Below are 25,465 nucleotides of genomic sequence, written 5' to 3'. Positions count from 1 at the left end.
CTTCTTATAATCAAGCTATTTTGTTATGAGAAATAGTGGGGTTTTCCTTTCCTTTTCTTTGGAGTGGGGGGAGAGGGGTAAGTTTGTGCACATGAATGCCAGTTATTTGTGCAGTCACTATATGATACCCAACACTATTTTGCACTCAAGAAGTTTATAATATGAACTCCAGAGTTTGTATGGTATTAAATTATATTGAGATTATTAGACATTTTGGCTTGAGTCATGGAAATGGGGTCTAGGTATGGTCACTACTAGACCAAGCAGAATATGGATTTCAAAAATTGCCTACCTTTATAAACCTCAGTATTTTTGCTGAGTTTAAGTCTTAATACAGTTGTTGCCTTTTTTTTTTCTTCCAACTAGTGTATCTGTTTTCATTCTGGTATTCTCTCAGCAAACTACCAAATCTTAACTTTACAGAAGTTCCATTACATGCAAAAGTCTAACAGGAAAACAGAGATAAGTTGATGGGATTTAAACCAACTTTGAACTCCTAGAGTTTTACAAGCCATTGGAGCAATGAATATTTGGTAAAGGCATGTTAAGAAATGTCAGTCTCGTAACTACCAGTACACAGAAGCTATGTTAACTAAAGACAGGTCTGATACATGAAAGCTATTTGCAAAAGGGCTTTTCTTTATTTCAGATTTATTTGAGAAACCTAATTCGAAAAATGGTAATCATATTCATCTTCCAAGCAGACTATATAAAATGTTTATTCATGGATTTTGCTTCCCAAACATATACTTTTCCTAATGCATCCCCCTGTTTATCTCCATTTTACTCATGTCCAATATCTCTTTGAAATGAACTTAAGTGAATTATAATACAAATATGATAATGAGATGATATTCAACTTTGTGGGGAGGAGCAAATAATTTGATTCTCATTTGATCTGGAAAGTATTATGCTTTCAGTTAAAGTCAAGTTAATTAGATGTATTTATATCTTATCTCTGACATTAGAAGTTCTGTGTGGGAAAAGATTATCTTAATCTTAGCACCTTCTGAATAATAATAACAGCATGATCGTATCTGACATTTATATACAGTGCCTTAAGGGTGCTACAATGCACTTTTCATAAATTATCTTATTTGGTCCGTACGATAAACTGTAGTATTATTATCATCTCCATTTTAGAGGTGTGGAAACTGAGGTTAAAAGAGATTAGGAGACTTGCCCCTGGTCTCAAAGACATTAATGTCTTCCTGATTTCAAAAATAGCACCATATTGACTATCATAACACTTTATACATAAAGGGTGCTCAATGAATATCTGCCAAATTTTAGTTGTAGATTTTCCCAATTCTTTGAACTCATAATTTATTTTAAATGTTTAAAGAAAACGATAGTTATTCATAACATAAACAACCAATAAAAAAGTCAGGAAAAATGGCACAGATTATAATCATTTTCTAGAAATCTAAAGAATCAGACAATAGAATACAAATAAATCACTTAAAGAACAAGCTGTGTTCCAGACTTCATTATTTATAATTACCCCTGAACTATGCTCATCAGAGTGCACACATGTCAGCTGGGAATGACACACAATAGAGTGGGCAACTTATAAACTCCTGTAAGCCCAGAAAGAGTTCATAAAACAACTGCTTGTGCCTTTGGATTCATGCAATAATACCTCCTCTCTTGCATAAACTAGTAGATGACACAGATGGGGCAACCCTACATGTGAGAGTGTTTCTTTTGTGGAAGCATGAACTTTGTAATCCATTCAAGAAATAAACTACAAGAAAGCCAAATATTAGACATTTTGTCTTTGTGTTTTACTGCTCAGATGTTATCCTTTTATAACATGAGGTACTAATCACTCATCTATATTAAGCAAGAACTGTAGGTACACAAAAATTATCTACACACACACACACACACGAATTTAATGACTATAAAACCATCTCAGTTAAGGACACATGCTCCTATCTGGCTTCTATACTTACACCGAATGGCATTTACTGCAATTTGTCCCTGACTGTGTGTGTGTGTGTGTACAGTATGTATGTACATACAGCATATATATGTGTATATATATACATACAAGGAAAAGTTATCATTGCTTACATTAATCCATTTCATGTTCTTTTTTTTATATTCCAAATGTTTTAATATAACTGTAATAGACATTTATTAGATAAATAATTTAAAACTTTTAATTTTCTTCATATAAATTTCAATTGAATCAAAATTCTTCTGTTATGAAACATTATTAGTTCACCGTATTACACTAGTTATAACATTCCTTTTAAAGTTAAAGTATTGAAGCATCAATATATAAGAACTCCCTATAGTACTATAAAACCTGTGTACTGTAAATGTACTATAATTACAAACCTTTTGCAAAAAAAAGTTTCTCAGAATTCTCAAGTAGTCTACTTATACATTCAATCTGTATTTGTAAAAATGCATGCCTATATTTACCAACACACTTAAATTTGTCAATATTTGACAAATGTTAAAATACCAGTTTTTCTTTCACCAGAAACAAAGCTTATAGAGTCGTAACTGTATAACTTTTATAACATGGCCACGAAGGTTTAGAATAATTATAATTTTAAACCTTCCTGATAAGAAAAGCCCGGGTACCAATGTGTGAACATAGTTGTGTAATATCTAATGAATTTAAAGCTATACATTTCATTAAAATGGTATAGCCATAGAAAGACTACTAGCTATGCGAAACTTTCAAAATCACTGCACTTCCACTTTATTTTGTTTGGGATAAATGTAGTCTATTAGTAATTTTTAAAAGGTGTTATGCCTGATAATGCCTATATATAAATAGGCCAAGAAATTCATTATGACACAGTATGTCACTACACAGATCCACAAGTGAGATCCTGGCCTCAGAAACTCAGCATATAATAAAAGGTGTGATATTACATGGAGAGTCTACAAAATAGAATTTGTCTTATATACGCTAAGCCTACATTATTATGAATAGCACACACACACAAATTTCTAGTTGAACTTCCATTCCATACTCTAGACACATTTTTATTGTAGAAATAATTTTGTTCAATGGCATATTCTTAGAAGTAGGATTTTATAATTAATATTTATACAAATGACACTTTAAAAAAAAAATAACAAAATTTGGAAAATGTTCCTAACATCATGATATCTATGACTAAAGGACACAAAGAAATAAGTAACTAATTTATATTTATTTCATACAAAAAATTTCATTTGAAATTCATGCTAAATGGAAAACTGTTTTAAAAGAGTTGACCTTTAAGATATATAATCTAGCTCAAGTATACTTGTACTACCCTTTAACAAAGAGTAAAACTTCAAATGAATAAACTTTCATAAATAATAATGAAACAGCTGCTTACATTTGTGGTGTACGTCTTATGAGTCCCATTAATCTTACTGGGTCATACGGTAGGGTGGTTCACTTTATGTAATATTAGGCTGAGTTAGTTTTCTGGCCAATTTTTATATTTCCAAAAGACAGTTTTACTTTATGAAAACACAACCATAAGCAATATAGTATTCTTAAGCAAAATGCATTTTCAAATATAAAAACAAATTTGCTATAATGTTTATTCAATAAAAAGCACTCCTATGATAAAAATTTATTTATAAAAGAAACAAATGGAAACTTTTCATTTAAATATAAAGCTTTGGGATTCATTTTTAGTATTAATTTCACTTACACTTCAGTAAAGTCTATTACACCATAAGATATTAATGAAAGCTATTTACAACTACTTATCTTATGTAGACATCAGCATAATTTCCAGGGCAAAAAAAATGTCTCCAGTGGAAATGCTCAAACTAAAAATACTTGGATTGATCCATTCATTAGTTAGCATAATATTCTCAGAAATTTTGTTGTTAAGTAGTACATGTAACTGTTAAGAGCTACTTAAGATGTTAGAAATTCTCGGACTTGCATCCGCGCGCGCGCGCGCGCACACACACACACACACCTGGGAAAACTGAAGTAATCACCTGGATCATTCAAGTTGAAAAAATGAAAGTTTTCCTTCAATTATCCAAATTTCAGGTTTTCCTTTAGCCTGAATGAACTGGATAATTACATTATTTCTTCACTCTACTGGGTATATATAGACAAAACAATAATGAACTATGTTCAAGAGATATTACTGTACCTTGTAGCTAAAATCTCATTCAGGAATATTATAGACAATGTTAAAGTATACAATAATGTAAATGCAAAGAAATATGGCAGATACCTAAAAATGAGAGCTGGTCCCATTTGAGAAGTGTGTGATTTCAGTTTTTAAAAGATACAGATATTGAAACTATCATAGCTGATAATTTCATTCTGACATGAGTTTAAAAGGTTAAGTTACTATCTAAAGTAAGGTAATCTGGTTGCCTTTCACAGCAGCCTGCAAGCTCTGCAATCTGCATAGAGAGGGGCATTTGTCATCATTAGCTAAGCAGTGACAGCTGGCACCCAGGGTGTCCCAGATTCAAGAAGTGGCAGAGGCACTCACTTAGTTTAAGTTGCCATTAAATACAACATGTTTCATGAGGATCAAGGATTTCTTTCTGTGAAATGTTATGATATAACACTAGTGAACATATCTGAATTCTCCACAACATGTATAATACAATGATAGCGCACAATTAGCAGCTTGCCTCTAGACAACAAGATGCCAGAATACAGTATGAATAAACATTCCCTGACTGCTACGAAAGAGGAATAGATGTTTACAGGATTTAAACAGCTAAGGTTGTGTATTTTTCTATGGCTGTTTTAAGATGCTCAATTTATTTATTCTACCCAAAGCAAAAACAAAACAACAATAAAAAACCTAACACACACATACACACACAACACCACATGAGCTCTAAAAAAGTGGGGTTTTTTCCCTGATAAATTTAGATTTCATAATTAACAAGTTTTAATTCACCACATATAATCTATGGAAAGTTTAAACTAACTTTATAGTCATTTCTTTTTGGCCTCACAGCGTCTAATGCAATATCTTGCCTGTAGAAGGCACCTAATAATGATTGTTCAATAATTCAATTAAAAAAAATTATAAATGGCCCGTTACTTGAAAGACACTTTTTCTAGGCATGATACTTCCCTTCCCCCCCAAAAAGAAAAAATAGTTTCTCCTTTGAATTAAATTCATATCTGAAATATGGCATGAAATCAGTCAAAATTAAATAACTACCATGTTCTTTATGTCCAAAATGCTACAGATAAAGATATTTAATTGTCTAAATAATCTGGATCATACGGATTAATGATTTGCTCGAAAGCATTTCTTTTGAGAAATGTTTAAAAAGGAGGCTTTACAATGTAATACGCTAGACCAACTAGAGACGCAAAGATCTAAAAGTTATAATCAATATGACTTTTCAGAGAAGAAAAATAAAAATCCTCAATAATCATACAACTATAATTTTGGCTATACTTTTTCATTTAAGAGCCTATAAGGTAAAAGAAAGCTTAAATATTTGAATGATTTAATCTAATACCATTTATTTGAAAGAATAAGAAAATTGCATTCCTTCTAAAGTCATCTTCAGTGTTTGGAAATGTAATCAATAACACTAGAGTTTTATATTATTATGTAAACTAGTTTTCACAAATAAAACTAATTTTTGTGTTAATGTAAAATCTATGCAAATACATGCAGTCATTTATCAGGAAAGCTGACAAGCATTCCATATTGGAGGGGGAAAATGAAACTGCCTCAAGAATAGAGGCAATTAATTATTTCTGTATTTTCTCTTCCTCTGTCTTGAGGCACAAAAGTTATCCATCCAGTTAAAACAGCAAATGAAATAAAGAGTTTTTTTTTTTATTTAAACACATATGGCTTTTGCCTGCAATACTGATCACCACAAGGTCTACAGATGCCCGTGGCTAAATTGTACACTGGCAGATGCACACAGGGGAAAACTGTGCTAATGCAGCGTGGAGAGCAAAACAAATGAAGAACTGAATTTGCAGAGAGAAAAACACTTTTTTCCCCACTGAGTTATGCATTTTGCCTACCAAATACAGATGAAGACTACAATAAACCTAAATTTAGTTTGCTGCATCAAAACAGAAAACAACTTTAAGTTCTAGATATACATTAAAGTTTTTTTTCAAGAAAACTGGATAGGTAAATATTTAAATTATTTCCACAATTAAAAGCTAACACATTTTAAATTAATGCAGTGAATATACATACATATATTTGTAGTTACTCTTATCTTATTATGAAGGTACAATTGAAAATGGGAAGAATTTAGCAAATGTGGCATTAGTTACTTCCTTAGTATTACAAAGAATTCTATAGTTACTAGCTATTTCTTCTTGCTTTATTAAAGATCAAATAATGAGAGGTCATATTTAGGTTTCTGGTATAGTACCTGAAATTTTTGTTTTATGAGGAGATGAAGTAAGTATTACAGTCAACATTACTAGAAATAGCTCAAATTTATTGAGCATGTATTGATTTCTCTACTGGGAGGCATAAATATCAAAATTTTAAAAAAAGAAAAGGATCACCAAAATAATTTGTCTATTAAGTGAGACAAAAAAGCATAGATAGCATCCATTTTGATGTTGAAACAAAAGTAACAGAAAGGATTTTTAAAGTCTGTTGGTTACAATCATCATTGAAAAATATCTATCAAGGACCTACTACTTTCAGGACACTGAGCTAGGCACTAGGAGATACTCAGCAGCAAGAGAAATTAATAAAAACCTTAATTACATTTAGGTGTGATATTTATAACCATTTAAATCTAAATTCAAATTAATATTTCCAAAAAGCTGATATAAAAAGCATACTATTTAATATGTATTGATGAATAGTGGCTCCAGAAAAATTTAAAAGGACTTACTTACTCATGAAAAATAAGAAGCAAAATTACTATTTAAACTTGAAAAGACTTTTCCCCAAGGGAACAACACAAGTGGATTGTCAATTATGTCATAATGTTTTTTCCTTTATAGTACACTTGAGTTTTCAAGTCCATATTTGGTGAATAAAGTATAAAAATTCTTCATTTGTCTAATTCATATAAGTATACTAACATAACTTTATTAGCATCTCCCTTTGGGGAAATGGTCATGAAAACCCCCGAACTGTTGGTCAAACAAGTACTTTCAAAACAAATTATTTGTTATATATGACATAAATAAGGGATATTTAAATAATTGCTAAATAATTGCAATCCCTGAATTAGATGTTGTATATACAGTAATTTATTTTGCTTAAAACCATTAATTCTAAGTATGACAATATAAATTTTTAACTGTATCAAGATGAGTGCTCATGGTCTTAAGATAACTGTAGGTAAAAGTTTCATGTGAGACTAAGGTGAAGAACAACAAAATTATTCCAACTGGAAAAGCAAATGAAAGATTAGTCACTGACTATAATGTTAGTTAAGTATTTAAGAAAATAAAGGTGGAGCTACAACTTTACTTCCACTGGACTCTCAAATTTTCTAAGATAAATGAAAATATGAAAATTCTTTACTTTTGTATCTCTAATTTAGACATGTACATCTTAAAACATAAATAATCAATAAATAAGCATTTACTTCCACTGCTACTTCTCTTGACCAACCATTTTTGTCCAATCATTCATTATTGAAATATTATTGAATTATTGAAAATGAAACATTATTGGTACAAATTAGTAAGTAACATTGATTAGTGAGTATGTTTAAATAATTGTTTATGAAGAAGAGTAAAATTAGGCAAATTATACATTTTATAATATATATAATCATCAGTTCAAAAACAATGGCTAAAAGATTTATGATTTAATAAACTAATTTTATGCTTTTCTCCATTTAGATGACTTTGCTATGTTGAGTATAATGTAATAAAAATAATTTAATCATTTTATAGTTTCTGTACTTTTTCAGACTTCTAATTTCATTTTTCTGTCACTTAAAATACTGGATTATGAGATCTTTCATTAAAAAGTTGACTTCAAAAACTATAAATTTTGAATGGAAAAGGACATACAGTTACTGGACACTGATCATCATACAGCTATATTCTCAAGGTCAACACTGAATATTTCTAGTTGCCTAATAATATACAGCATAAAACAATAATGAGAGTTTTTTAGTCCTGAATGATCCACTACACATGTAGTAGAATAAACATAAATTCTTACTCATTTTATACTTTTCTCTGGATATAATAAAAAAAGGAGAATTTTGGATAGTTGCTACAACTTAAAATATAAATACATATACAAGCTGGGTGAGGTTTATATTAAGGTACACCTAACTTGCTGTAATTTATTTATAAAAGAGCCATATGAACTATGTCCTATCTGAATATTCCTAAAATTTGCAAACAAAACAAAATATAAATAATGAAACTGATTACTGTGGAATATATCTGAAATATTGGTATGCATGAACTCAACTTTGGTTTCATTATGTTCAATAAATCAGAAGCTTTAACATAAACTACTATTAAAAACTGTTATTAAGAAGGTTTGGAGGCATTTACCTTGTATTATAATATGACAAATATGTATTTATGATATGATAATTTTAATATTAATGATGAAATTCAGAAGTCTCATGAGCCTCTATTTATACTCCCAATGGGGAACTGAGGCATTATCTACTTAATTTGAGTGAGAAAAAACAAAAACCTGACAAATATCAAGATAGGTGAAGCAACTGTGGAGCTTTAACAAAATCAGATCTCGATAACTGCTTCAATTCTTCACTTGGGTTTTAGAGAGAAGACATTTCTAAACTGAATCTTTAACAGGAAAATTATTATCACTTCAACATCTGGTACTACCAATAGAAAAATCTGATAATCACCATGGGAAAAAAGGATCTAGAAAAACAAATAAAGAGATAATTATGTACACCTCTGGCTGTGTCTATATGAGTGAAAAGGTAAAGTAAAGCAGTTAAATACTGATGATCCAAACAAAGAATTTCCACCCTGAAATATATCTTTAGTCGTACTTAGCTGGATAATTTGGGTGAAGAAATGTTGAAGGTACTTAATTTTTTTTTTGAGATATTTGACTTGTTTCTATATTTTTTCATAGGCTTGACAAAATAAACATGCTTCTATAGACCATGATGTCATCCATGTGGGTCTTCCTTTAGCCAGTACAAAATCATGAAACAATCACTTTAGAAAACTATTGGAACTTTTAAAGGTTTCAGACTATTTTTGTTTCAAATGTTCTTATATTACATGCCACAGTGGGGATGGGGGAAAGTGAAGGTGCTATCAAATTGAATTTTCAGAAGAGGTCCCTCTACTTTACTTTATGTAATATGACACATAAAGAAAACTCCCCACAAATATCTGTCTTAAATTTCTCTAGTGTAACAAAAAATGTATTGTGGCTGGCAGAACAAAACAGATGAAATAGTCTGAATGTATTTTAAAAAGAAATATGAAAGGTAGGGTGGGTGAAAGAAAGAACGGAAATAGGATCTATTCAATGAGCCTTCAAAGCCACTCCAGCAGTAGGGATAAATAATTTAATAAACTCAACTTCATATTCTTTTTTATCTCCTTGGTGCAATGAGCAGATATTAAAAAAAGCCTTTAAATTCATGAATACTGGTATACAGAATCATAGCCAGCAGATAATGAAAAAAAACGCAGGAAGCAATATCTCTACAAGCACTTAACATATATGTGCATATGCTCTAACTAATCATTATTTTTTCCCACATGAAAAGACACTATTGTGGAAATTTATGAGCCTGAAACTCAATTTTTCAAATTAGGTTTATTAAAACACAGAAACCTTTTATTCATACATTCCTCAACATAATTGGGCTTTTTCTGTACGTATGCACTAATAAGGTGGCTATTTACATGTCACTTTGTCTACAGCATGTATGTACAAAGGACTCGATAATGGGGGAAGGGATAACTAGGGAATCATACGTCAGGAAATATACCTTCTTTTCTGTTTCATACACTTAAAGTTTTTGAGAATAAAACCATTTTAATTATACTAATACTAATATAACCTATGATAATAAAATGGCATGTGAATGCTAACTCTAAATGCCACATTTTCAAAATGTTAGACCACAGGGTAATAGAAAGAAAAAATGCTAAAATGGAGTCTGTTATACCTCAAGGTCCCAAATACCATACAAATGTAAACATTTCAGTCATTAAATCATGAGATTCTTGTTCTCCCTTCAATTAGGTCGGTTTTCAACAATTATCATTCTATTATTAGCTCATGTCAAGAATGTCTGCATGCATACCATTTAAAACAATTCAGCATTTATTTCTTCAAGCTGGGGAGACCTTAATAAGCAGACTTTTGCTGCAATACTAACAATAAACGCTCCCATATTTTAAGCAAAAATATTCATAATTTTAAAAAATCATTACTGAAGATGTATCAAAGATAATTTTTCTAAGTTCATCAAGTATGTTGAAGCATTTTATCTTATCTTGGTATACTATTCTATGATTTTTAAAATTTATTTCAGAGGTGAAGTACATCTTTTAAAAGAAATGATTTGTATAAAATGTTTCAATATCCAAAACATGGGAAAAAACATTTTAACTGAATTAATGAATAAACCAATATACCATCAACTCTATAGTTTAGCATCTCCCCTTCATGGGACACTACAGTTATTAGAGAAAGAGGATCCACTACTTCAGTGAAGACTTTAATTTTCTTTTCAGCAATGACTGGTGTCTAAGATCAACTGAAAGGTTTTTGCTACACAAGGCAATTCATTTCACGTGTTCATTGTAACAGAAAATCACTGTGTTGCAGCAACAAGCAGGACTTGCGCAGGAGTAATATTATAGGTTGCCTAGTTCACCAACAGTGACAGCAGCAGATCTGTGAATCTTGTGTTATGTAAATCACTGTCAGCTCCATATGTGAAGGGTGCTCAGAAAAGCAGTTCAGAAAACAGCAGCAGACTCACTTTTCTTGAAACTGAATTACTTCACTTTCCTGGAATACACTTTGACTAACAAGTTACCCTAGTCCCTTCTCACTCTCCATTTTTCTTTCTCAAAGTGCAAATCGTTAGTGAAAAGTCCCAGGTTGCCCCAATTAGTTTGCACAAAATGTTTCGTTATTTAGCTTCGTTTTAACCCAATTAGGCAGAATAGGCTAGAGAGTCTCTAAGATCTACCACCTGCGTGTCTGGGTTTTTCAGAAGGTCTATGGCTCCCGCCCACTGCATCCCCATCGAGTTCCACATTAAACCCAATTGGAGGGCTTATTGAGCATGGATACAAACATATTAAATCACCCCAGTAGGTGTTAGTCTCCCAAAACTGCCCGGGAGATTCATCTGCCCCCGTATTCCATCACATCCAGAATCAAACGTGTTCATTTCCAGGTGGCCAAAAAAAAAGGTCAAAATCAAAACTTAAATCATAATAGAGAAATATACAGAAGAGTCTATGAATGTCTGGGTGTTCTTGAAAAATGAAGTAACTTCATTTAATTTGAACGAGCAAAAAAGCTGATAGATTTCAACTGTTAAGTAGCTAAAAACTGAAATATTCAAGGGAATTTGTGTTGGGTTTGGTTTAGGTGTGACTGCAGGCAATTGAGGTAAGTACAGTTAAGGGAAAAATAGGAAGGAAAACTGGCAGCCAACTAGGAAAGTGGCAGGGCATGAGACCAGCAGAGACAGAGAAAAGACTCGGAGGAGAGAGACAGAGGCAGAGATGCAGAAGCAGAAACAGATGAACAGACAGAGAGGGAGGTAAGCAAAAAGAAGCAAATAGGTGTAGGACAGTTAGTAAGAGAAGCGGGGTTAAGGACTGGAGAAGCAGAGGAAAAAAAAGCAAAAGACAGCCAAGAGGGGCTGGCACTACTAAAGGCAGCTTCTTCCTTTTCCCTAAGAGGCAAAAGCACTTTGTTAGTCAGAACTTCTGCTCTGATTTGTCTTCTCTCCACTCCTTTTCCTTCTACAAAAGGTAGTCCTGTGTTCACTAGTAACTAAAAATTAGGCAAAAATGAAGAGTGTTTTTAAACCCAATTTCCAGTTCTACCAGAAGGAATAGTACTTGAGTAAGGAGATTTATGGATGTTAGGAGCCCAAGATTTATTTTATAATTTCCATCTAGTAATAGAATTTATAAGGATTCTCTACAGATTACCAGAGAGGGCAAAGAATATATGGCTTTGTGATCTTAAAAAAAAAGTGTAAAAAATAAGTTTCAAAATCTGAACAGTTAACATTTTTGTTTTGTAGGAATAGTCTATTACAAATAGGAAAGATCTCCTGAGACCAGTTACTTATAAATGGGGGTAGAGGGAGGAGAGGGAAGGGTGTTTGTCCATGGGGAAGAGGCAAATGAACTATTTTAAACTGGGAAAGAAAAAAATTAAAAAGTAGCTTCCCATTAAATGTAATTGAATGTGATTGGAAATTTGGGTAATTCAAAATCCATTTCAGTTTTAAAATAAAATGGAGAACCCTATTGGGCATTTCTTCAGTTTGATGCACTTTGCCAAAACAAAACAAGACCCAAACCCAGCAAAACTATAAAAGAAGTTTTCTTCTCTCCTGAGTTTTAAAAAATTTTGATGATTAATTCTTAATTATTTCAAAATTGTCAAAATGAAACATTTGTTTCCTGAGGTTTGATTCATCTTAAAATATGATAAACTGTTCCTTCTGAAAGATACCAAAGGAAGCAGAGAGGCTTCAAAGTAGAATTTGGCAGTCATTATTACACTCTGCAAAATCAGGCCAGCATTGTGGACACTTAAAAGAGATAATTCCTTAAATATAGACATACAGACAAACCCCAAATTCCAAACCTTCAAATTATCAGGTTAGTAATATGCCAGCATATCCACAATCTCTCTTGTGACCACATTTATTACAACAGTTTGAAATAAGTTCACATTAAAATAAACTATACAGAGAAATAATTTGCTATTTATTTTTCAAGCATTTTCCAAGACTCCATATATATATTACACAGCTCAGTATTAACAGATAATGATGGAGAAAAAAGCCTGCAATCACAGAAGAGGAGAAACAGGGAGATGGGGAAAGGTCCACTAAGTATCTAACTTTTTTTACTGAGTTGTTTAATCAGGGACAAAAATCACTAGACTCTTTAACAACTGGGATTTTAAAGATTTGTTTCAACTGCTACAAATTAAAAGTCAAGTAAAGAGCATACAAAATATGCATAACTTAAAAAAGATCTAACCCAGTGGAACATGTAAAATGTTAGCTTTTAAGCTATTTCATAGCTACTTACTATCTAAAAAGAAAACTGCAAACCTGGAAAATTACAAACATCTACAAGGTGAAAAGGAGAAAAATAATCTGACAGCAAACACAAATGAATGAATTTGTCTATGAAAACTCCCTTCTAGTTCACCAGTTGATGGATAACCATCAAATACACCTGCAGTCACATTTCAGCCGTAGAGATACAACCAGGGTTTCACTGCAGAAGAGAAGGATTTTGCCAAGTTCTTTCAAAACGTCAATATGCTTCAAGTAACACCAAAGCTAAGAGATTCCTCTTGATTTTCAAAAGTATCTAGGTAGCCTGGGTGGTTTTCTGCCGGCAGCAGCCTCCTACCTTTGGTTTTCGTGTCTATATCCAAGAGGGGGGATTAATTAACCGGGTTTGAGCTGAAGTAGGCTGCGGTGACGAGCCCAGTGGCGATTGGCCGCCCGCCTGCCTGGCCCTGCCTTTATAATTTCCACTCGAGTGCATCTGGGCTCTTATACAAACCAACAGCAGCTTCTTCTGACATACACACACACACACACATACACACACAGACATCCAACACTTTTGCACCATCTGATTAACAGCCTGGCACACACTGTGATTACAGGAAAACATAAATAAATAAGAAAACAGTTGATTATTTTGACTACTGGAAGAGCTTTTCTGTGTCTCAGTGCAACTTTTGTTTTTATTGCTGGGAAGGTGATCTCTCCATGCGTTTGTCTCACACACGGATTCTTTAAAAGAGGGAGAGGAAGAGAGACAGACAGACACAGAGAAAGTGAGCCAGACAGGGGGAGGTGGTGGGGAAAAGTAATCTTTCCCTTTAAAATCGGCTGGGCTCAAAGATAAAAGGAACTGGAAAACAGCAACCGAGAAACAACAGCTACAACGCATTGGAAAGATTTTTTGGGGGGGTTACGTTTCAGAGGATAGCAGCCTGTTTCTCCTCTGAAGTTGGCTCCAGCTTTAGCAGCCGCATTGGATCCCACAGCCTATTGTGAGACTCCGGTATACAATCCGGATCTCTGTCCCAACATGATCGCGGCCCAGGCCAAGTTGGTTTATCATCTGAATAAATACTACAATGAAAAATGCCAAGCCAGGAAAGCTGCCATCGCCAAAACTATCCGAGAAGTCTGCAAAGTAGTTTCGGATGTGTTGAAGGAAGTGGAAGTGCAGGAACCCCGTTTCATCAGTTCTCTCAATGAAATGGACAATCGTTACGAGGGTCTGGAGGTCATTTCACCCACAGAATTTGAAGTGGTGCTTTATCTTAATCAAATGGGGGTCTTCAACTTTGTGGATGATGGTTCCCTGCCGGGATGTGCCGTGCTCAAGTTAAGCGATGGGCGTAAAAGAAGCATGTCTCTTTGGGTGGAGTTCATAACAGCCTCCGGTTACCTCTCTGCTCGGAAAATCAGGTCCAGATTTCAGACCCTGGTGGCTCAAGCAGTGGATAAATGTAGTTACAGGGATGTGGTAAAGATGGTGGCAGATACCAGCGAAGTGAAACTGAGAATAAGAGATAGGTATGTAGTGCAGATTACCCCAGCTTTTAAGTGCACGGGGATCTGGCCAAGAAGCGCTGCCCACTGGCCACTTCCCCATATCCCCTGGCCAGGACCCAACAGGGTAGCAGAGGTCAAAGCTGAAGGGTTCAATCTCTTATCCAAGGAGTGCCACTCTCTAGCAGGCAAACAGAGTTCAGCGGAGAGTGATGCCTGGGTCCTGCAGTTCGCAGAAGCAGAGAACAGACTACAGATGGGAGGTTGCAGAAAGAAATGCCTTTCGATTCTCAAAACCTTACGGGATCGACACCTGGAACTGCCAGGCCAGCCCCTGAACAATTACCACATGAAGACTCTGGTTTCTTACGAGTGTGAAAAGCACCCCCGGGAATCGGATTGGGACGAATCTTGCCTGGGCGATCGCCTCAACGGAATTTTACTGCAACTTATATCCTGCCTACAATGCAGGCGGTGTCCTCACTACTTCTTACCAAACTTAGACCTCTTTCAGGGCAAACCTCATTCAGCTCTGGAAAATGCTGCCAAACAAACGTGGCGATTGGCTAGAGAGATACTTACTAATCCTAAAAGTTTGGAAAAACTTTAGAGGACAATTTTAACTAGGGCCGAAATGATTCACAAGTTCTGATGAAAATTGAACTTCCTGTTTGAATCACAGTCAAATATTCCACTTGACAATGCAAACAATAGCTTCTTTAAAAAGGAATTTACCTCTTATGCATCATGGGGGGAGTTGGGGTGGGGGTGGAGAAAGGGGAAAGAAGGGAGGGGAGAAAATTCAAACTTCAGAGTACTGAGACTTCTTTTCAAGGCATTTTTCATCTCCCCTGAAAAGTCCACAACACCTGGAAACAACTCGGCTGTAAGACAACACGATAGTGACTATGCTGCCTATAACATCAATGGATTATAACAACCTCTGGTGATTTTAGGTACCTCTGTCAGTGAGTAAATGATATTTGGATGCGTCATCTGAACAAAAGTCTAATGTACATTTTAATTTGTATCAAATATTGTGATCTCACATTGTCTTTGAAAGTGTGGATGTTGGTGTTTTGTGATTTGGTGAACAGAAGTTAAATTGCCATTTTGGGATACTTCAGGACATTTTCTGCTAATGGAGATATCATTTAAAGGTAGATTTTTCTCATGGTACTTTTGTTAACTGTCTTGGAAATTGTCTGAACTTAAAAGTTTACATTTTTGTTTCAAATATATTGCTTGTTCTATTCCTAACATTCCATAAATATACTTGAAATGTTATTTAAATATATTCAGAAGAAATTTGGATTCTGCTTATATAATAACGCTTGAATATCTGAATTATATATTTGAAAAAATGCACTTGAAATACACTGGATAATTACTTTTGTGAATTAGATTTTAATTTCTGTTGCTGGTTTTTATTTAATTACAAGCTAATAAATGAAGTAAAAGAAAAGTTATGTGCTTCAATTCAGAATTAATTTTTTATATTTGAAAATTTGTTATTATGCTTCATTTTGAAAATTAAGCCTACACATTTCTTTAACACCTCAGAAATGTACAAGTGTAATCAGAGAAAATAAATATAAATGAAAACCACTGCAACTTAAACTATTAAAGACTATAAACAACTGTCAGTTTCTTCAGTAGTAATTAGCAGAATAGCAGCATAACTTTTTACAGTGATCAAAAAATAATCCCACTTAGAAAAGATTTTCTTATTCAAGTTAGGTTTTCATTAGGAATATTAAGGAAAAGTCGCTCACTAAAGCAAAGGCAATTGAATCTGGCTAATTTTTATGAAATTCACCTTAACATTTGAAGGAAAGAATAATACAATAAAGGGAGATGACTAATAGATGAAGTCTAGCCAGCAATAAGATCAAGATTACTTTTGCTTGATAAAGATGCCAGCAAAACCCTAACATCAGAAATCTAACCAGCCCATGCCTAAAGACAATGATAAAATTCAATACAAATGATGAAAATTATTTAATATTAGAATGCATTTAAAATTATGTGATTTGTTTTGAAAGTGGAAGAGAGAAAAGAATTTGAAGAACATCCTGTTTAAATTAAATATTTATACTCAACAAGTGCTGAAAAGAGCAAACCAACTACACACCTTGAGTTAAAAGATTTGCTTCATGATTTTTAGTATGGCAAATCTTGTTTCCCAAATGCCAATTCAGTGGCATTTATTTTATTTGTCTACTCAGTATCTGGGACACTAGACATGACTGGGTTATAACCCAGTCCCAACTCTACTGGGAATTCATCTTTAAAAAATTGGAATAATTATTCTTGAGAAATATTTTAATGAAAGATCTCTGCAAACCAATGCAAAATATTCCTTTCTTACCTCTAATCTCAAATACAGAAAATTCTATTTATAAATGTACTGTGATATGAACAAAAAGCTGGCTATAGAAAAAAAGTACTGATACAAGCAAATCCTAATACCTGATCCTCCCTCATAACCCTACTATATAACCAAAATATGATAATTTATGTATCTTAAATGTGACCAAGTAACTATTTTGTAGTTTCATACATAAATATAAACACCTTTCAAAAATATAGTTTAAAATCAAACAATGAAAAGTCAAGGCTCTTTAGAAAATCAGTTTTTGAAGCTTTGGGAAAGCTTAATTCTACTAGTAATTCTTATTTTAGGGAATAAAAGTCAATTTAAAAATACAGGTAGAATTGTCTTTAAGGGTTTTTTTTTAACTTTCAACGTAAGCTTTCAGTAAATGATCCATGTTGTTTCGATTTACACTTTTTTTTGAGGTGGTGGGGGAATTAAAGGCATTATTACAATTAAAACCCACTCTTAGAGAAAAGCCCATCAAGTCTTTTGAGACAGTATGAGATCGCAGTTACCCCTAGGGATTTCAGGGCAATTGGCTTAGCTACCAAATCTGCCCAAGTTCATACAAAGACATTCACTGAAAGACTGTAAAAATGTTCCTGCTGTGGTAATAGAGGATTTAAAATTATGAATATATTTGACTTTCATCATCTCAACACGAGTTAAAGAACCAGTAGCAGATACATTGCACCCATTTCTTTTTACATATAGAAAGGCAAACATAGTCCTTTTACCTCTCACTGGTTGTTTTTAAAAACAAAGCCCACGATCAACATTTCCCTCCATCCGTGTAAAAAGTAATACTATGCCACAAATTCACTGACGGTGTCAGTGGGTCCACTGGAGTACATGTACTCACTTTGGGGTCGATCTTCTTGAAGGCAGGATCGTCTTCCTCTACCTCAAAGTAAATTTCCGTCGTGGTGATGGAAAGGGTCCCCTTGGCCACCACCACTGGGGCTATGAGTTGAGCCGGCGTGCTGAGGACCACGGGGCCTGCAAGACAAGCACAGGGGGTCAGGCGCTCGCCGGGCCGCCGAAGCCTTTGCGGTTCCCGAGGAAGGGCACCACCACTAACCACAGGTTTAGCTTAGAGGCGTTTGTGAGAACGTTGCCTTATCTCCTTTTCCACAATACATAGTTCAAGGAATCCCGTCAGTCTGAAAAAATCTAAACAATTTTTGCTCCTTATTCTATCATGGGTCCTAGGATGAATTATAATTTTGTAAAACACCAAAAGCTGCCCCTCAGCAACGGGAACCTTCCCCCAGAAAGACTGCAGGGCGGGCTACGGTGCCAGCATTAGCCACGTTGGAGGCGCAGGGGAACATCGCACTCAGATTTTCCAGTGAAAGCGCTGTCTTTCTGAAGGGCTTGGACCATCACCGTTACCCCTAAGATACAGAATTATGCAGAATGGTGCCAGGGTCGAGAAAGCTGAGCTTCTCAAGGGACGCCGCGAGAGAGGGTGAGGGGTGATGGTGGGAGGGAATGGGGCTGAAGAGGAAAGCCACAGTATTCGGGTCTCCCATCCTTTTAACAATGCCAAATTAATATCGATTGTATAGAAAGAACCTCAAAAGTAGCACTTATGAAGCCACTTCTCATTTAGAAGAGGATGAAAACAGTAACAGTGTTCATCTTCCTGGGGAGTTTGTGCAGGCTGAAAACGGAGAAGAAACTTGAACAAGATTGTTCTCCTTAGAAAAAACCGTCGGTGGGCACTTGTGAGGTTCCAACTTTTCAGTGGCCTCTGAAACTGTGCGGGCCAGCGAGGTGAGGGACCAGAGCTAAGCTCAAGCAGGGAATCTGTGTATTGGAAAACAAGGTATACTGATGCAACGGAGCCAGAAGTTATTGTAGGGAATCCGGGAATGTACACATGTACACAGACACACAGACACACACCGGAAACGGGAAGTAAGCGAGTTCGGACGCCAGGTAGCTCTCTTGGGTTACCGTTTTAAGAACTCAGCCTGCTCCTTTTCAAACAAAGAGTCAACTTCATCTGATAACATGGCCCGTACTAGCAACAGTTAAGCCGTGAGCCAGGTCAACCCTCCCCGGCCCGGAGCTCTCCAGGAACCCGCCTGGGAGGGCAGAAGGCGGCGGGAGGAGTGGGGCTAGGCGGGCTGGGGAGGGAAGGGGGCGCGCTCCGGGGCTCCGGCCGTGCTCCCGGGAGCCACTTTCAGCGAGGAGGGAGCCGGCCCGCGCACCGCGAGCCTTTATTCACTCCTCTCTGTTCACAATAAGCACGCAGACCAAATCAGCCCCGTATCATTGTATCTGTCACGCTGTTTATGTTTTACTTTGGTTTAACACTCAATTGGAGATTCTACTGCACAGCAAAGTGTCAATTCCTTTGAGAAATTAAAAGAAAGGGACGAGAATAATTTATTTCGTGTAAAAAGGAGTATCTGAAACAAACTGTTTCAGTGACAGCTTTCAGCCTTTGGTTGTGACAGTTTGGATACTATTGACGCAAACTCTATTTTCTTTCATTTTATTGTTTTCTATCCCTTAATAAGCCAGTCTAGCCTCTTGACCCCAGTCAGCTGATGTGGATCACATGCGCCCGGTTGCCGGGTTCATTTTTCCCTTTTCCCCTCCATCTTCTTTCCGTTATTTCCACATTAGGAGCCAAGCAGAATCGAGATCCACCTTGGCCCTGCAACGCTTTTCTTTCCAAAGGGCAAAGCGATCGATCCGAAGCGCCACTTTAAAGGCTCATCAATCTTAATCTAGGTTGCTCAAGTAATTATGCCTGATTCTCTTGTACGATTACAAGTGGATTTGGGTTTCTATTCCCCAGGCCCCTCTTCTTTGTGTTTATTGAAAGATTCGTACAGACAGCAGTTCCCTGATTTGCTGATCCATTTGCCCCGTTAAGCAGACCATCCAAACCCCTCCTTTAACTCTTCAGCACCCAGGTTATTCCTCCAAGGCCACAGAATTTCCGTTCCATGCACTTTACTAATGGGATCTCGGCAAAGAGAAATGAAAACAGGGATTTGTGGAAAGATGGGGGCGGGGGACGGGGGGCAAGAGAGAAAGGTTGAGGTGATTTAGTTAGAAAACAATGAGTCCCACTAAATCTTTCCAGTCCCTGTTAATTTTCAGAGGATTCCATAGTTGGTTGGTGATTTCTGGTTTTATGCTGAGAACTGGTTGCTCAGGGAAGTTTAAAAAAAGTGTCAAAAGTTCCTTTTAGGATGAATAATTTAATCCTCTGATTAAATCCAAAGAATAAATGTTAAATCTTTAATCTAAATTGAGAAGAATTAGTGAACCAGTTACTTTAAAAAATGGGAAACCTACAAAAATCATATTTAATCACTTTTTAATTTTCTAATTATGAAATCTAATTACTAAGTATACATTTTCAGTAACTCCTAATGAGAATATTTTTTTGCTCAGTACACTGTATTCCAGAAATAAGAAACAGGTTCCTTCAGATTTAATTCTGAACTAGTTCTAAGGGGTTAAGACATTTTCTGAGGGAAGTGGCAGCTCTGAAAGTTCTCTGAGTGAGTCCCTCCTTCAAAAAAAACTACAAAATAAAACATTCAGTTTCAAAATTGTGCCATTTTTACACTTGTCCTTTGGAAATGTCCAATTACAACTTCCTGTACCATAGCATGTTTAAAGAGCACTGAGTCTTTTTTGTTACAAACCTTCAGGGAGCAAACCAAAGATTGAGAGAATATGGAGTTAATCCACTACTGCTATATAGAGAAGATTATGTTTTAATCCCCTTTAGGGGAGACTCTGGGTTTTAAGGATCTGATACTAAACAGTTCACATAAGGCAGAATAATAATAACAGCCACAACTGTAATAACTACAGCACTTCCAGTGAACACCCAGCTATCTGCATAACCAAAACTACAACTGCAGCTATTTCACCGAATACCTGGAAGTTCTGATACCCCATGCAAACATGAATGATCATTAAAAACAAAGGAGCACCATTTCCCAATACTAGGCAGAGGATATTCTGACTGTATTCTAGAAAGATAAAGTGAGTGGTTACAAATGTTACTCTTTACTGTGGTTTGGGGGGATGAACCTAACTATTTTCATTGCTATCAGTACTGTTGTAATAAAAAAAGTGTGAATGATGGTCTTTCAGTTGGCCTTTACACAAACAGGACTGTATACAAATGGATGATACTAAATTCCTCCCATTGTGCTATATACGAAGGATTGTTACAATCTCCCACCTGAGATGGTAATAGAAGGCTGTTTCCTCCTGGAATATGAAAGACTGGAGTTTAAAGAGCATTGCCCCATACTATTTTTTGCTGCTGAACAAAAGACAGAGTCATCATATTGGATATTCATTAACAAACATTTTGAGCAAAGACCACTTTAAAAATGAAAAGAATGACAAAAAAAGAACAGCAATTCAATATTTAGTCCCAAAGGTTCTGGAGTCAGTTGGGATGATGACCTTCATTTTAGACACAGTTTGGTAAATACATGTGTTTTGCATCTGTTAAGGGAAGTGTTTAGTCAAATATACTGAAAGGTAGGATGTTTAAAAAAAATTATGAGTTTGGAAGGGTACCTCTAAAATCAGGAGACTAAATTTAGTACTGTTTTCTACTACTAATTTTATATTCACAAACTCAAAATTAAATCAATAAGGATAATACGAATTGAAAGTTTTAAGAACTATTAATTATTAAAGCAAAAAGGATGAAATTTAAAGTGAATTAGCAAACTGTCATTGGTCTTCTCAATTTTTATTTCAGTTACTGAATTTCAGAAAATGCAAGAGCTAAGAAAGATCTTTTATAAAGAAAAAATCTTATTCATCTGGCAAATATTTGGTAATTAGGAAAGCATATTAAGGGGGGAAGATTATTGCATAGAGCATTACAAATTATTTTTATGACAATGATAAATTACTAAGTCACATGAATCCCTCTCCACGAATTTTTTAGTTTTTAAAACTTAATTTGCTTTTGCAATATGCCAAAGAATGTAATTTTGGGGGTACAATCTGACCCCAGCAAAGGGAAGAAGTTTAAGATCCTAACAATTGTCAAATGACAAGAATGTTGCCTCCATACTTAGGAAAAGAATAAAGGAAAAAGAATAAAAATCAAGAAAATGCTAATTTATATAAATCTGTAACATTCTACTTGTTTTTAAAGATTAATTAATATGTCTACAATGAGGCAGTTAGATGGTTCGGTGGATAAAGTACTGGACCTGGAGTCAGGAAGACCTGAGTTCAAATCCACTTGAAGATACTTACTAGCTGTGTGACCCTGGGCAAGTCATTTAACCTCTGTTTGCCTTAATCTACTGAAGAAAAAAATAGCAAACTACTATAGTATCTTTGCCAAGAAAACCCCATGGACAGTATGGTCCAACAACAATGTCTAAAATGAACATTTTTTTTGGAAACTAAGAATATAAATTACTGAACATCATATTTTAAATTAATAACATTATTTCAAAACTTGATAAAGGCAGCCTGGTGAAGTGGATAGAGAGTAATGCCCAGGTATTGCATCAGGAAAACCTGGGTTCAAACCCCCATCTCTGATATTTACTAATTCTTTGATCCAGAGCTAGTTATTTAATCTCTTTGTGCCCTAGGAATTTGCTGTTAAATAACAGATGGTTGCTATCTGCATTGGTGGAAGGAATTCCCACATCAGAATTCCCTAGGCAGAAGAGATCACAGTATTTGGATAACTATTTTTAAATAAGGTAAAATGGCTTTACTATCAGTCAGTCAACTAGTATTTATTAAGCACCTACTATGTCAAGCCTTGGAAATACAAAGAAAAGCAAAACCAAATAATAAAAAAAATTCTTATTCTCAAGGAGCTCACACAAAGTAGTTTAAGTATTAAATCACCTAAAGATTTCCTTGTTTGTTTGGGGAAGGGGAAGGGGAAGGAAGATGGTGAGGAAGGTGAAGCCTAAATCTTTAAAATAAATTCTAAAACTCCAGGTTTATTTAGAAGTTTATCAGATCCATCCCCTTGCTCTGATTCTCAAACATCTAAAACTCCTCTCCCTGAAAAAAATATCTTAATAAAACAATCTAGAAAAACTTTCTTCACTTTTAAAGAAATGATGGTTGATTAAAAAAGTACAAAATTATCTAGTGAAAACATAGTTATGACTTAGTACTTATGGAATCAAGAAATGATAAGGCATTCATGTGTATATATTTAAATTTCAGGCCTCCAAAAAAGACTCTGTCGAAGAATCTACTGACCCCAGAGGTGTCTTCTTCATGTAACAGGGTAACTTTTTGGGCAGGTTCTATATCTGAGTTTAGGCTGAGCTGTGGTCCCTTACAGTTTTAAATCTATGACTGTAAAATTTCATATTCCTCTACTTTTTTTAGGCAGTTCTAACTACAGTCAACTTAGTCAACTGATTCTGAATACTGTAGTCAGAGGTAGTCAGATTCCCTTATCCTACTTTCCAAAGCAAGTCAAATGTTTAAAAAAGGCATCTTAACTTTTCAGGACTCACTGCATGTCTCAAAGCACCCAATTTATCTAGAAGGAATAACAAGTACAGGGGAATGCAGTAGCCCTTTTTCTTTTGAGTAATTACCATAATTTGATGTTCATTCTACCATGTCAGAAAATTAATGTTCCTTATTCAAGATTAAAATTATACTCCTTTTTGCCTATTTATTTAGTGTTTATCTTAAAAAATAGGAAAGCTAACTTTTACAATGGAACAAGCTAAAATAAAACCTGATAAGCTTCAACAATTTATTTGTAGCATAGGTAAACTAGTATGTGTAGAAAAAAAAACCTTTAGTGCATCCCTATCCCAAATTTGGGTGTGGGGAGGGAATCTCTAAAAATTTCTTTGATCATATATTTAGTAAAACATAAGTGAGCCAGATCTTACTAGCACACGTACTAATAAATTCAGAATTACTCAAGCATTTAAGTGTCTATATGTTTCAAGTACTGTGCTAAGTAAGCCTGAGGGATACAAAACCAAAAGTGACATAGTCCCTGTCCTTAAGGAATCTGCATGAGAATGGGAAGGTCAGAACCTAGAAAAATAAGTTACATACATATATAACAAAGTTAATTGGGAAGGAGGGTACTAGAAGTTGGAAGGATCAGAAAAAGCTTCATGTAGAAAATGATACTTGACCTTCGTCTTAAAAGACAGCAGGGTTTCCAAGAGGTACAGGTGAGGAAGGAGTTCATTCTAGTCATTTGGGACAAGCAATGCAATGACAGAGAGGAGGGAGATGGAACAAAACATCATGTGCTTGTAAGGCCACAAAAGAGACTAACATTAAGAAGACTGAAAAAATAGGCATGCAGCAGGGTATGAAAAAAGCTTTAAATATCAGAAAGAGGAATTAATATTTGATTCTTAGAACAGAGCTTCTGGATCTTTTTTGTGTAGTGGACCTTTTTGGCAGTTAAGTGAACCCTATGGAATCCTTTTCAGAATCATATTTTTAAATTTATAAAATAAAATGCATAACAATACAAAGGAAACCTGTCATACTGAAATATAGCCATCAAATTATAATTTTTTAAAAAATTACAAACTCTGGGTTAAGAGCTCTTTTTCCTAGAGGTAACAGGAAGGCACTGGAATTTACTATGGTGGTTAGGAGGGGTTTAACATGGTGAAACCAAAGTTTTGGTAATGGCAGTAAAACACTGAAGTGGGGAAAGTTTTGAGGTAGAGAGACAAAAAAGAAAGCTATTAAAAGAATTTCTAGAAGTGATAAGGGCCTAAAGTTTAGTGGTGTCCATGTGAATAAAGAGAAGGGGTAATTTATGAGCAACTTGGTGGAAATAGAAAAGATAAAATGTGGCAGCTGGTTGGATATGTGGGTTAAGTGAAAGTTGAGTGCAGGAAGAATGAGGACAGTGAAATTTAGAATCTGAGTGACTGGAAGGTGATGGTGCACTCAAGGAATAAAAATGACAACTCTCTTATAAGACTAAAGTAGCATTTGATGAAACAGAAAACTTAAAATTTTACTATTATCTCAAGTTAAGCTACCAAAAGGTATCCTTAAATGAGACACTATTTTGAAAGTACTTAGCACAGTACCTGGCACATAGTAGGTGCTTAATAAATGCCTGTTCCCTTGCACTACTGGTTAATTCTTATGCACTTAAATGCAGAATATAGTAATAATAGGTTATATATGTAGTTTTATTTATACAGTATGTGTTTAAAAGACCATTTGAAATACTTGATTACAGAGGAGCCTCCTTTAGAGCTGCCCTGAGAATGATGCCTATTCCAGAATGTCCAGGAGAAGATACTTCCACACTGGACATTTAGGACTCAAGATGAAGTATGCTGATTAAATGAACAGTGGGAGTGGGGT

At 34.9% G+C, this 25,465-nt stretch overlaps 2 protein-coding genes across 7 annotated transcripts in view; one reads left to right on the top strand and one right to left on the bottom strand.

Moving 5' to 3' along the window:
* NBEA (neurobeachin) overlaps positions 1–25,465 on the bottom strand; it is a 783,989-nt gene that overhangs the window by 202,670 nt on the left and 555,854 nt on the right. For all 6 annotated transcript variants that reach the window (XM_072611897.1, XM_072611896.1, XM_072611899.1 and 3 more), the window contains one exon: positions 17,967–18,103. In XM_072611897.1, the coding sequence (XP_072467998.1) occupies positions 17,967–18,103 (137 nt within the window). The remainder of the gene's footprint in view (positions 1–17,966; positions 18,104–25,465) is intronic.
* Positions 12,525–16,189, top strand: MAB21L1 (mab-21 like 1). Its single transcript, XM_072611904.1, has one exon. The coding sequence runs from the start codon at positions 14,255–14,257 to the stop codon at positions 15,332–15,334; it is 1,080 nt and encodes a 359-aa protein (XP_072468005.1). The 5' UTR covers positions 12,525–14,254; the 3' UTR covers positions 15,335–16,189.

Source organism: Notamacropus eugenii, chromosome 5, assembly GCF_028372415.1.
Source record: "Notamacropus eugenii isolate mMacEug1 chromosome 5, mMacEug1.pri_v2, whole genome shotgun sequence".
NCBI classification, from domain to species: domain Eukaryota; kingdom Metazoa; phylum Chordata; class Mammalia; order Diprotodontia; family Macropodidae; genus Notamacropus; species Notamacropus eugenii.
Note: the sequence above shows the minus strand (reverse complement) of the source record. Positions and strands in the feature narration are given on the sequence as shown.

Bases quoted from the DNA above. Each gene is read 5' to 3' on its own strand.
- MAB21L1 (XM_072611904.1), top strand. From the start codon at position 14,255: ATGATCGCGGCCCAGGCCAAGTTGGTTTATCATCTGAATAAATACTAC.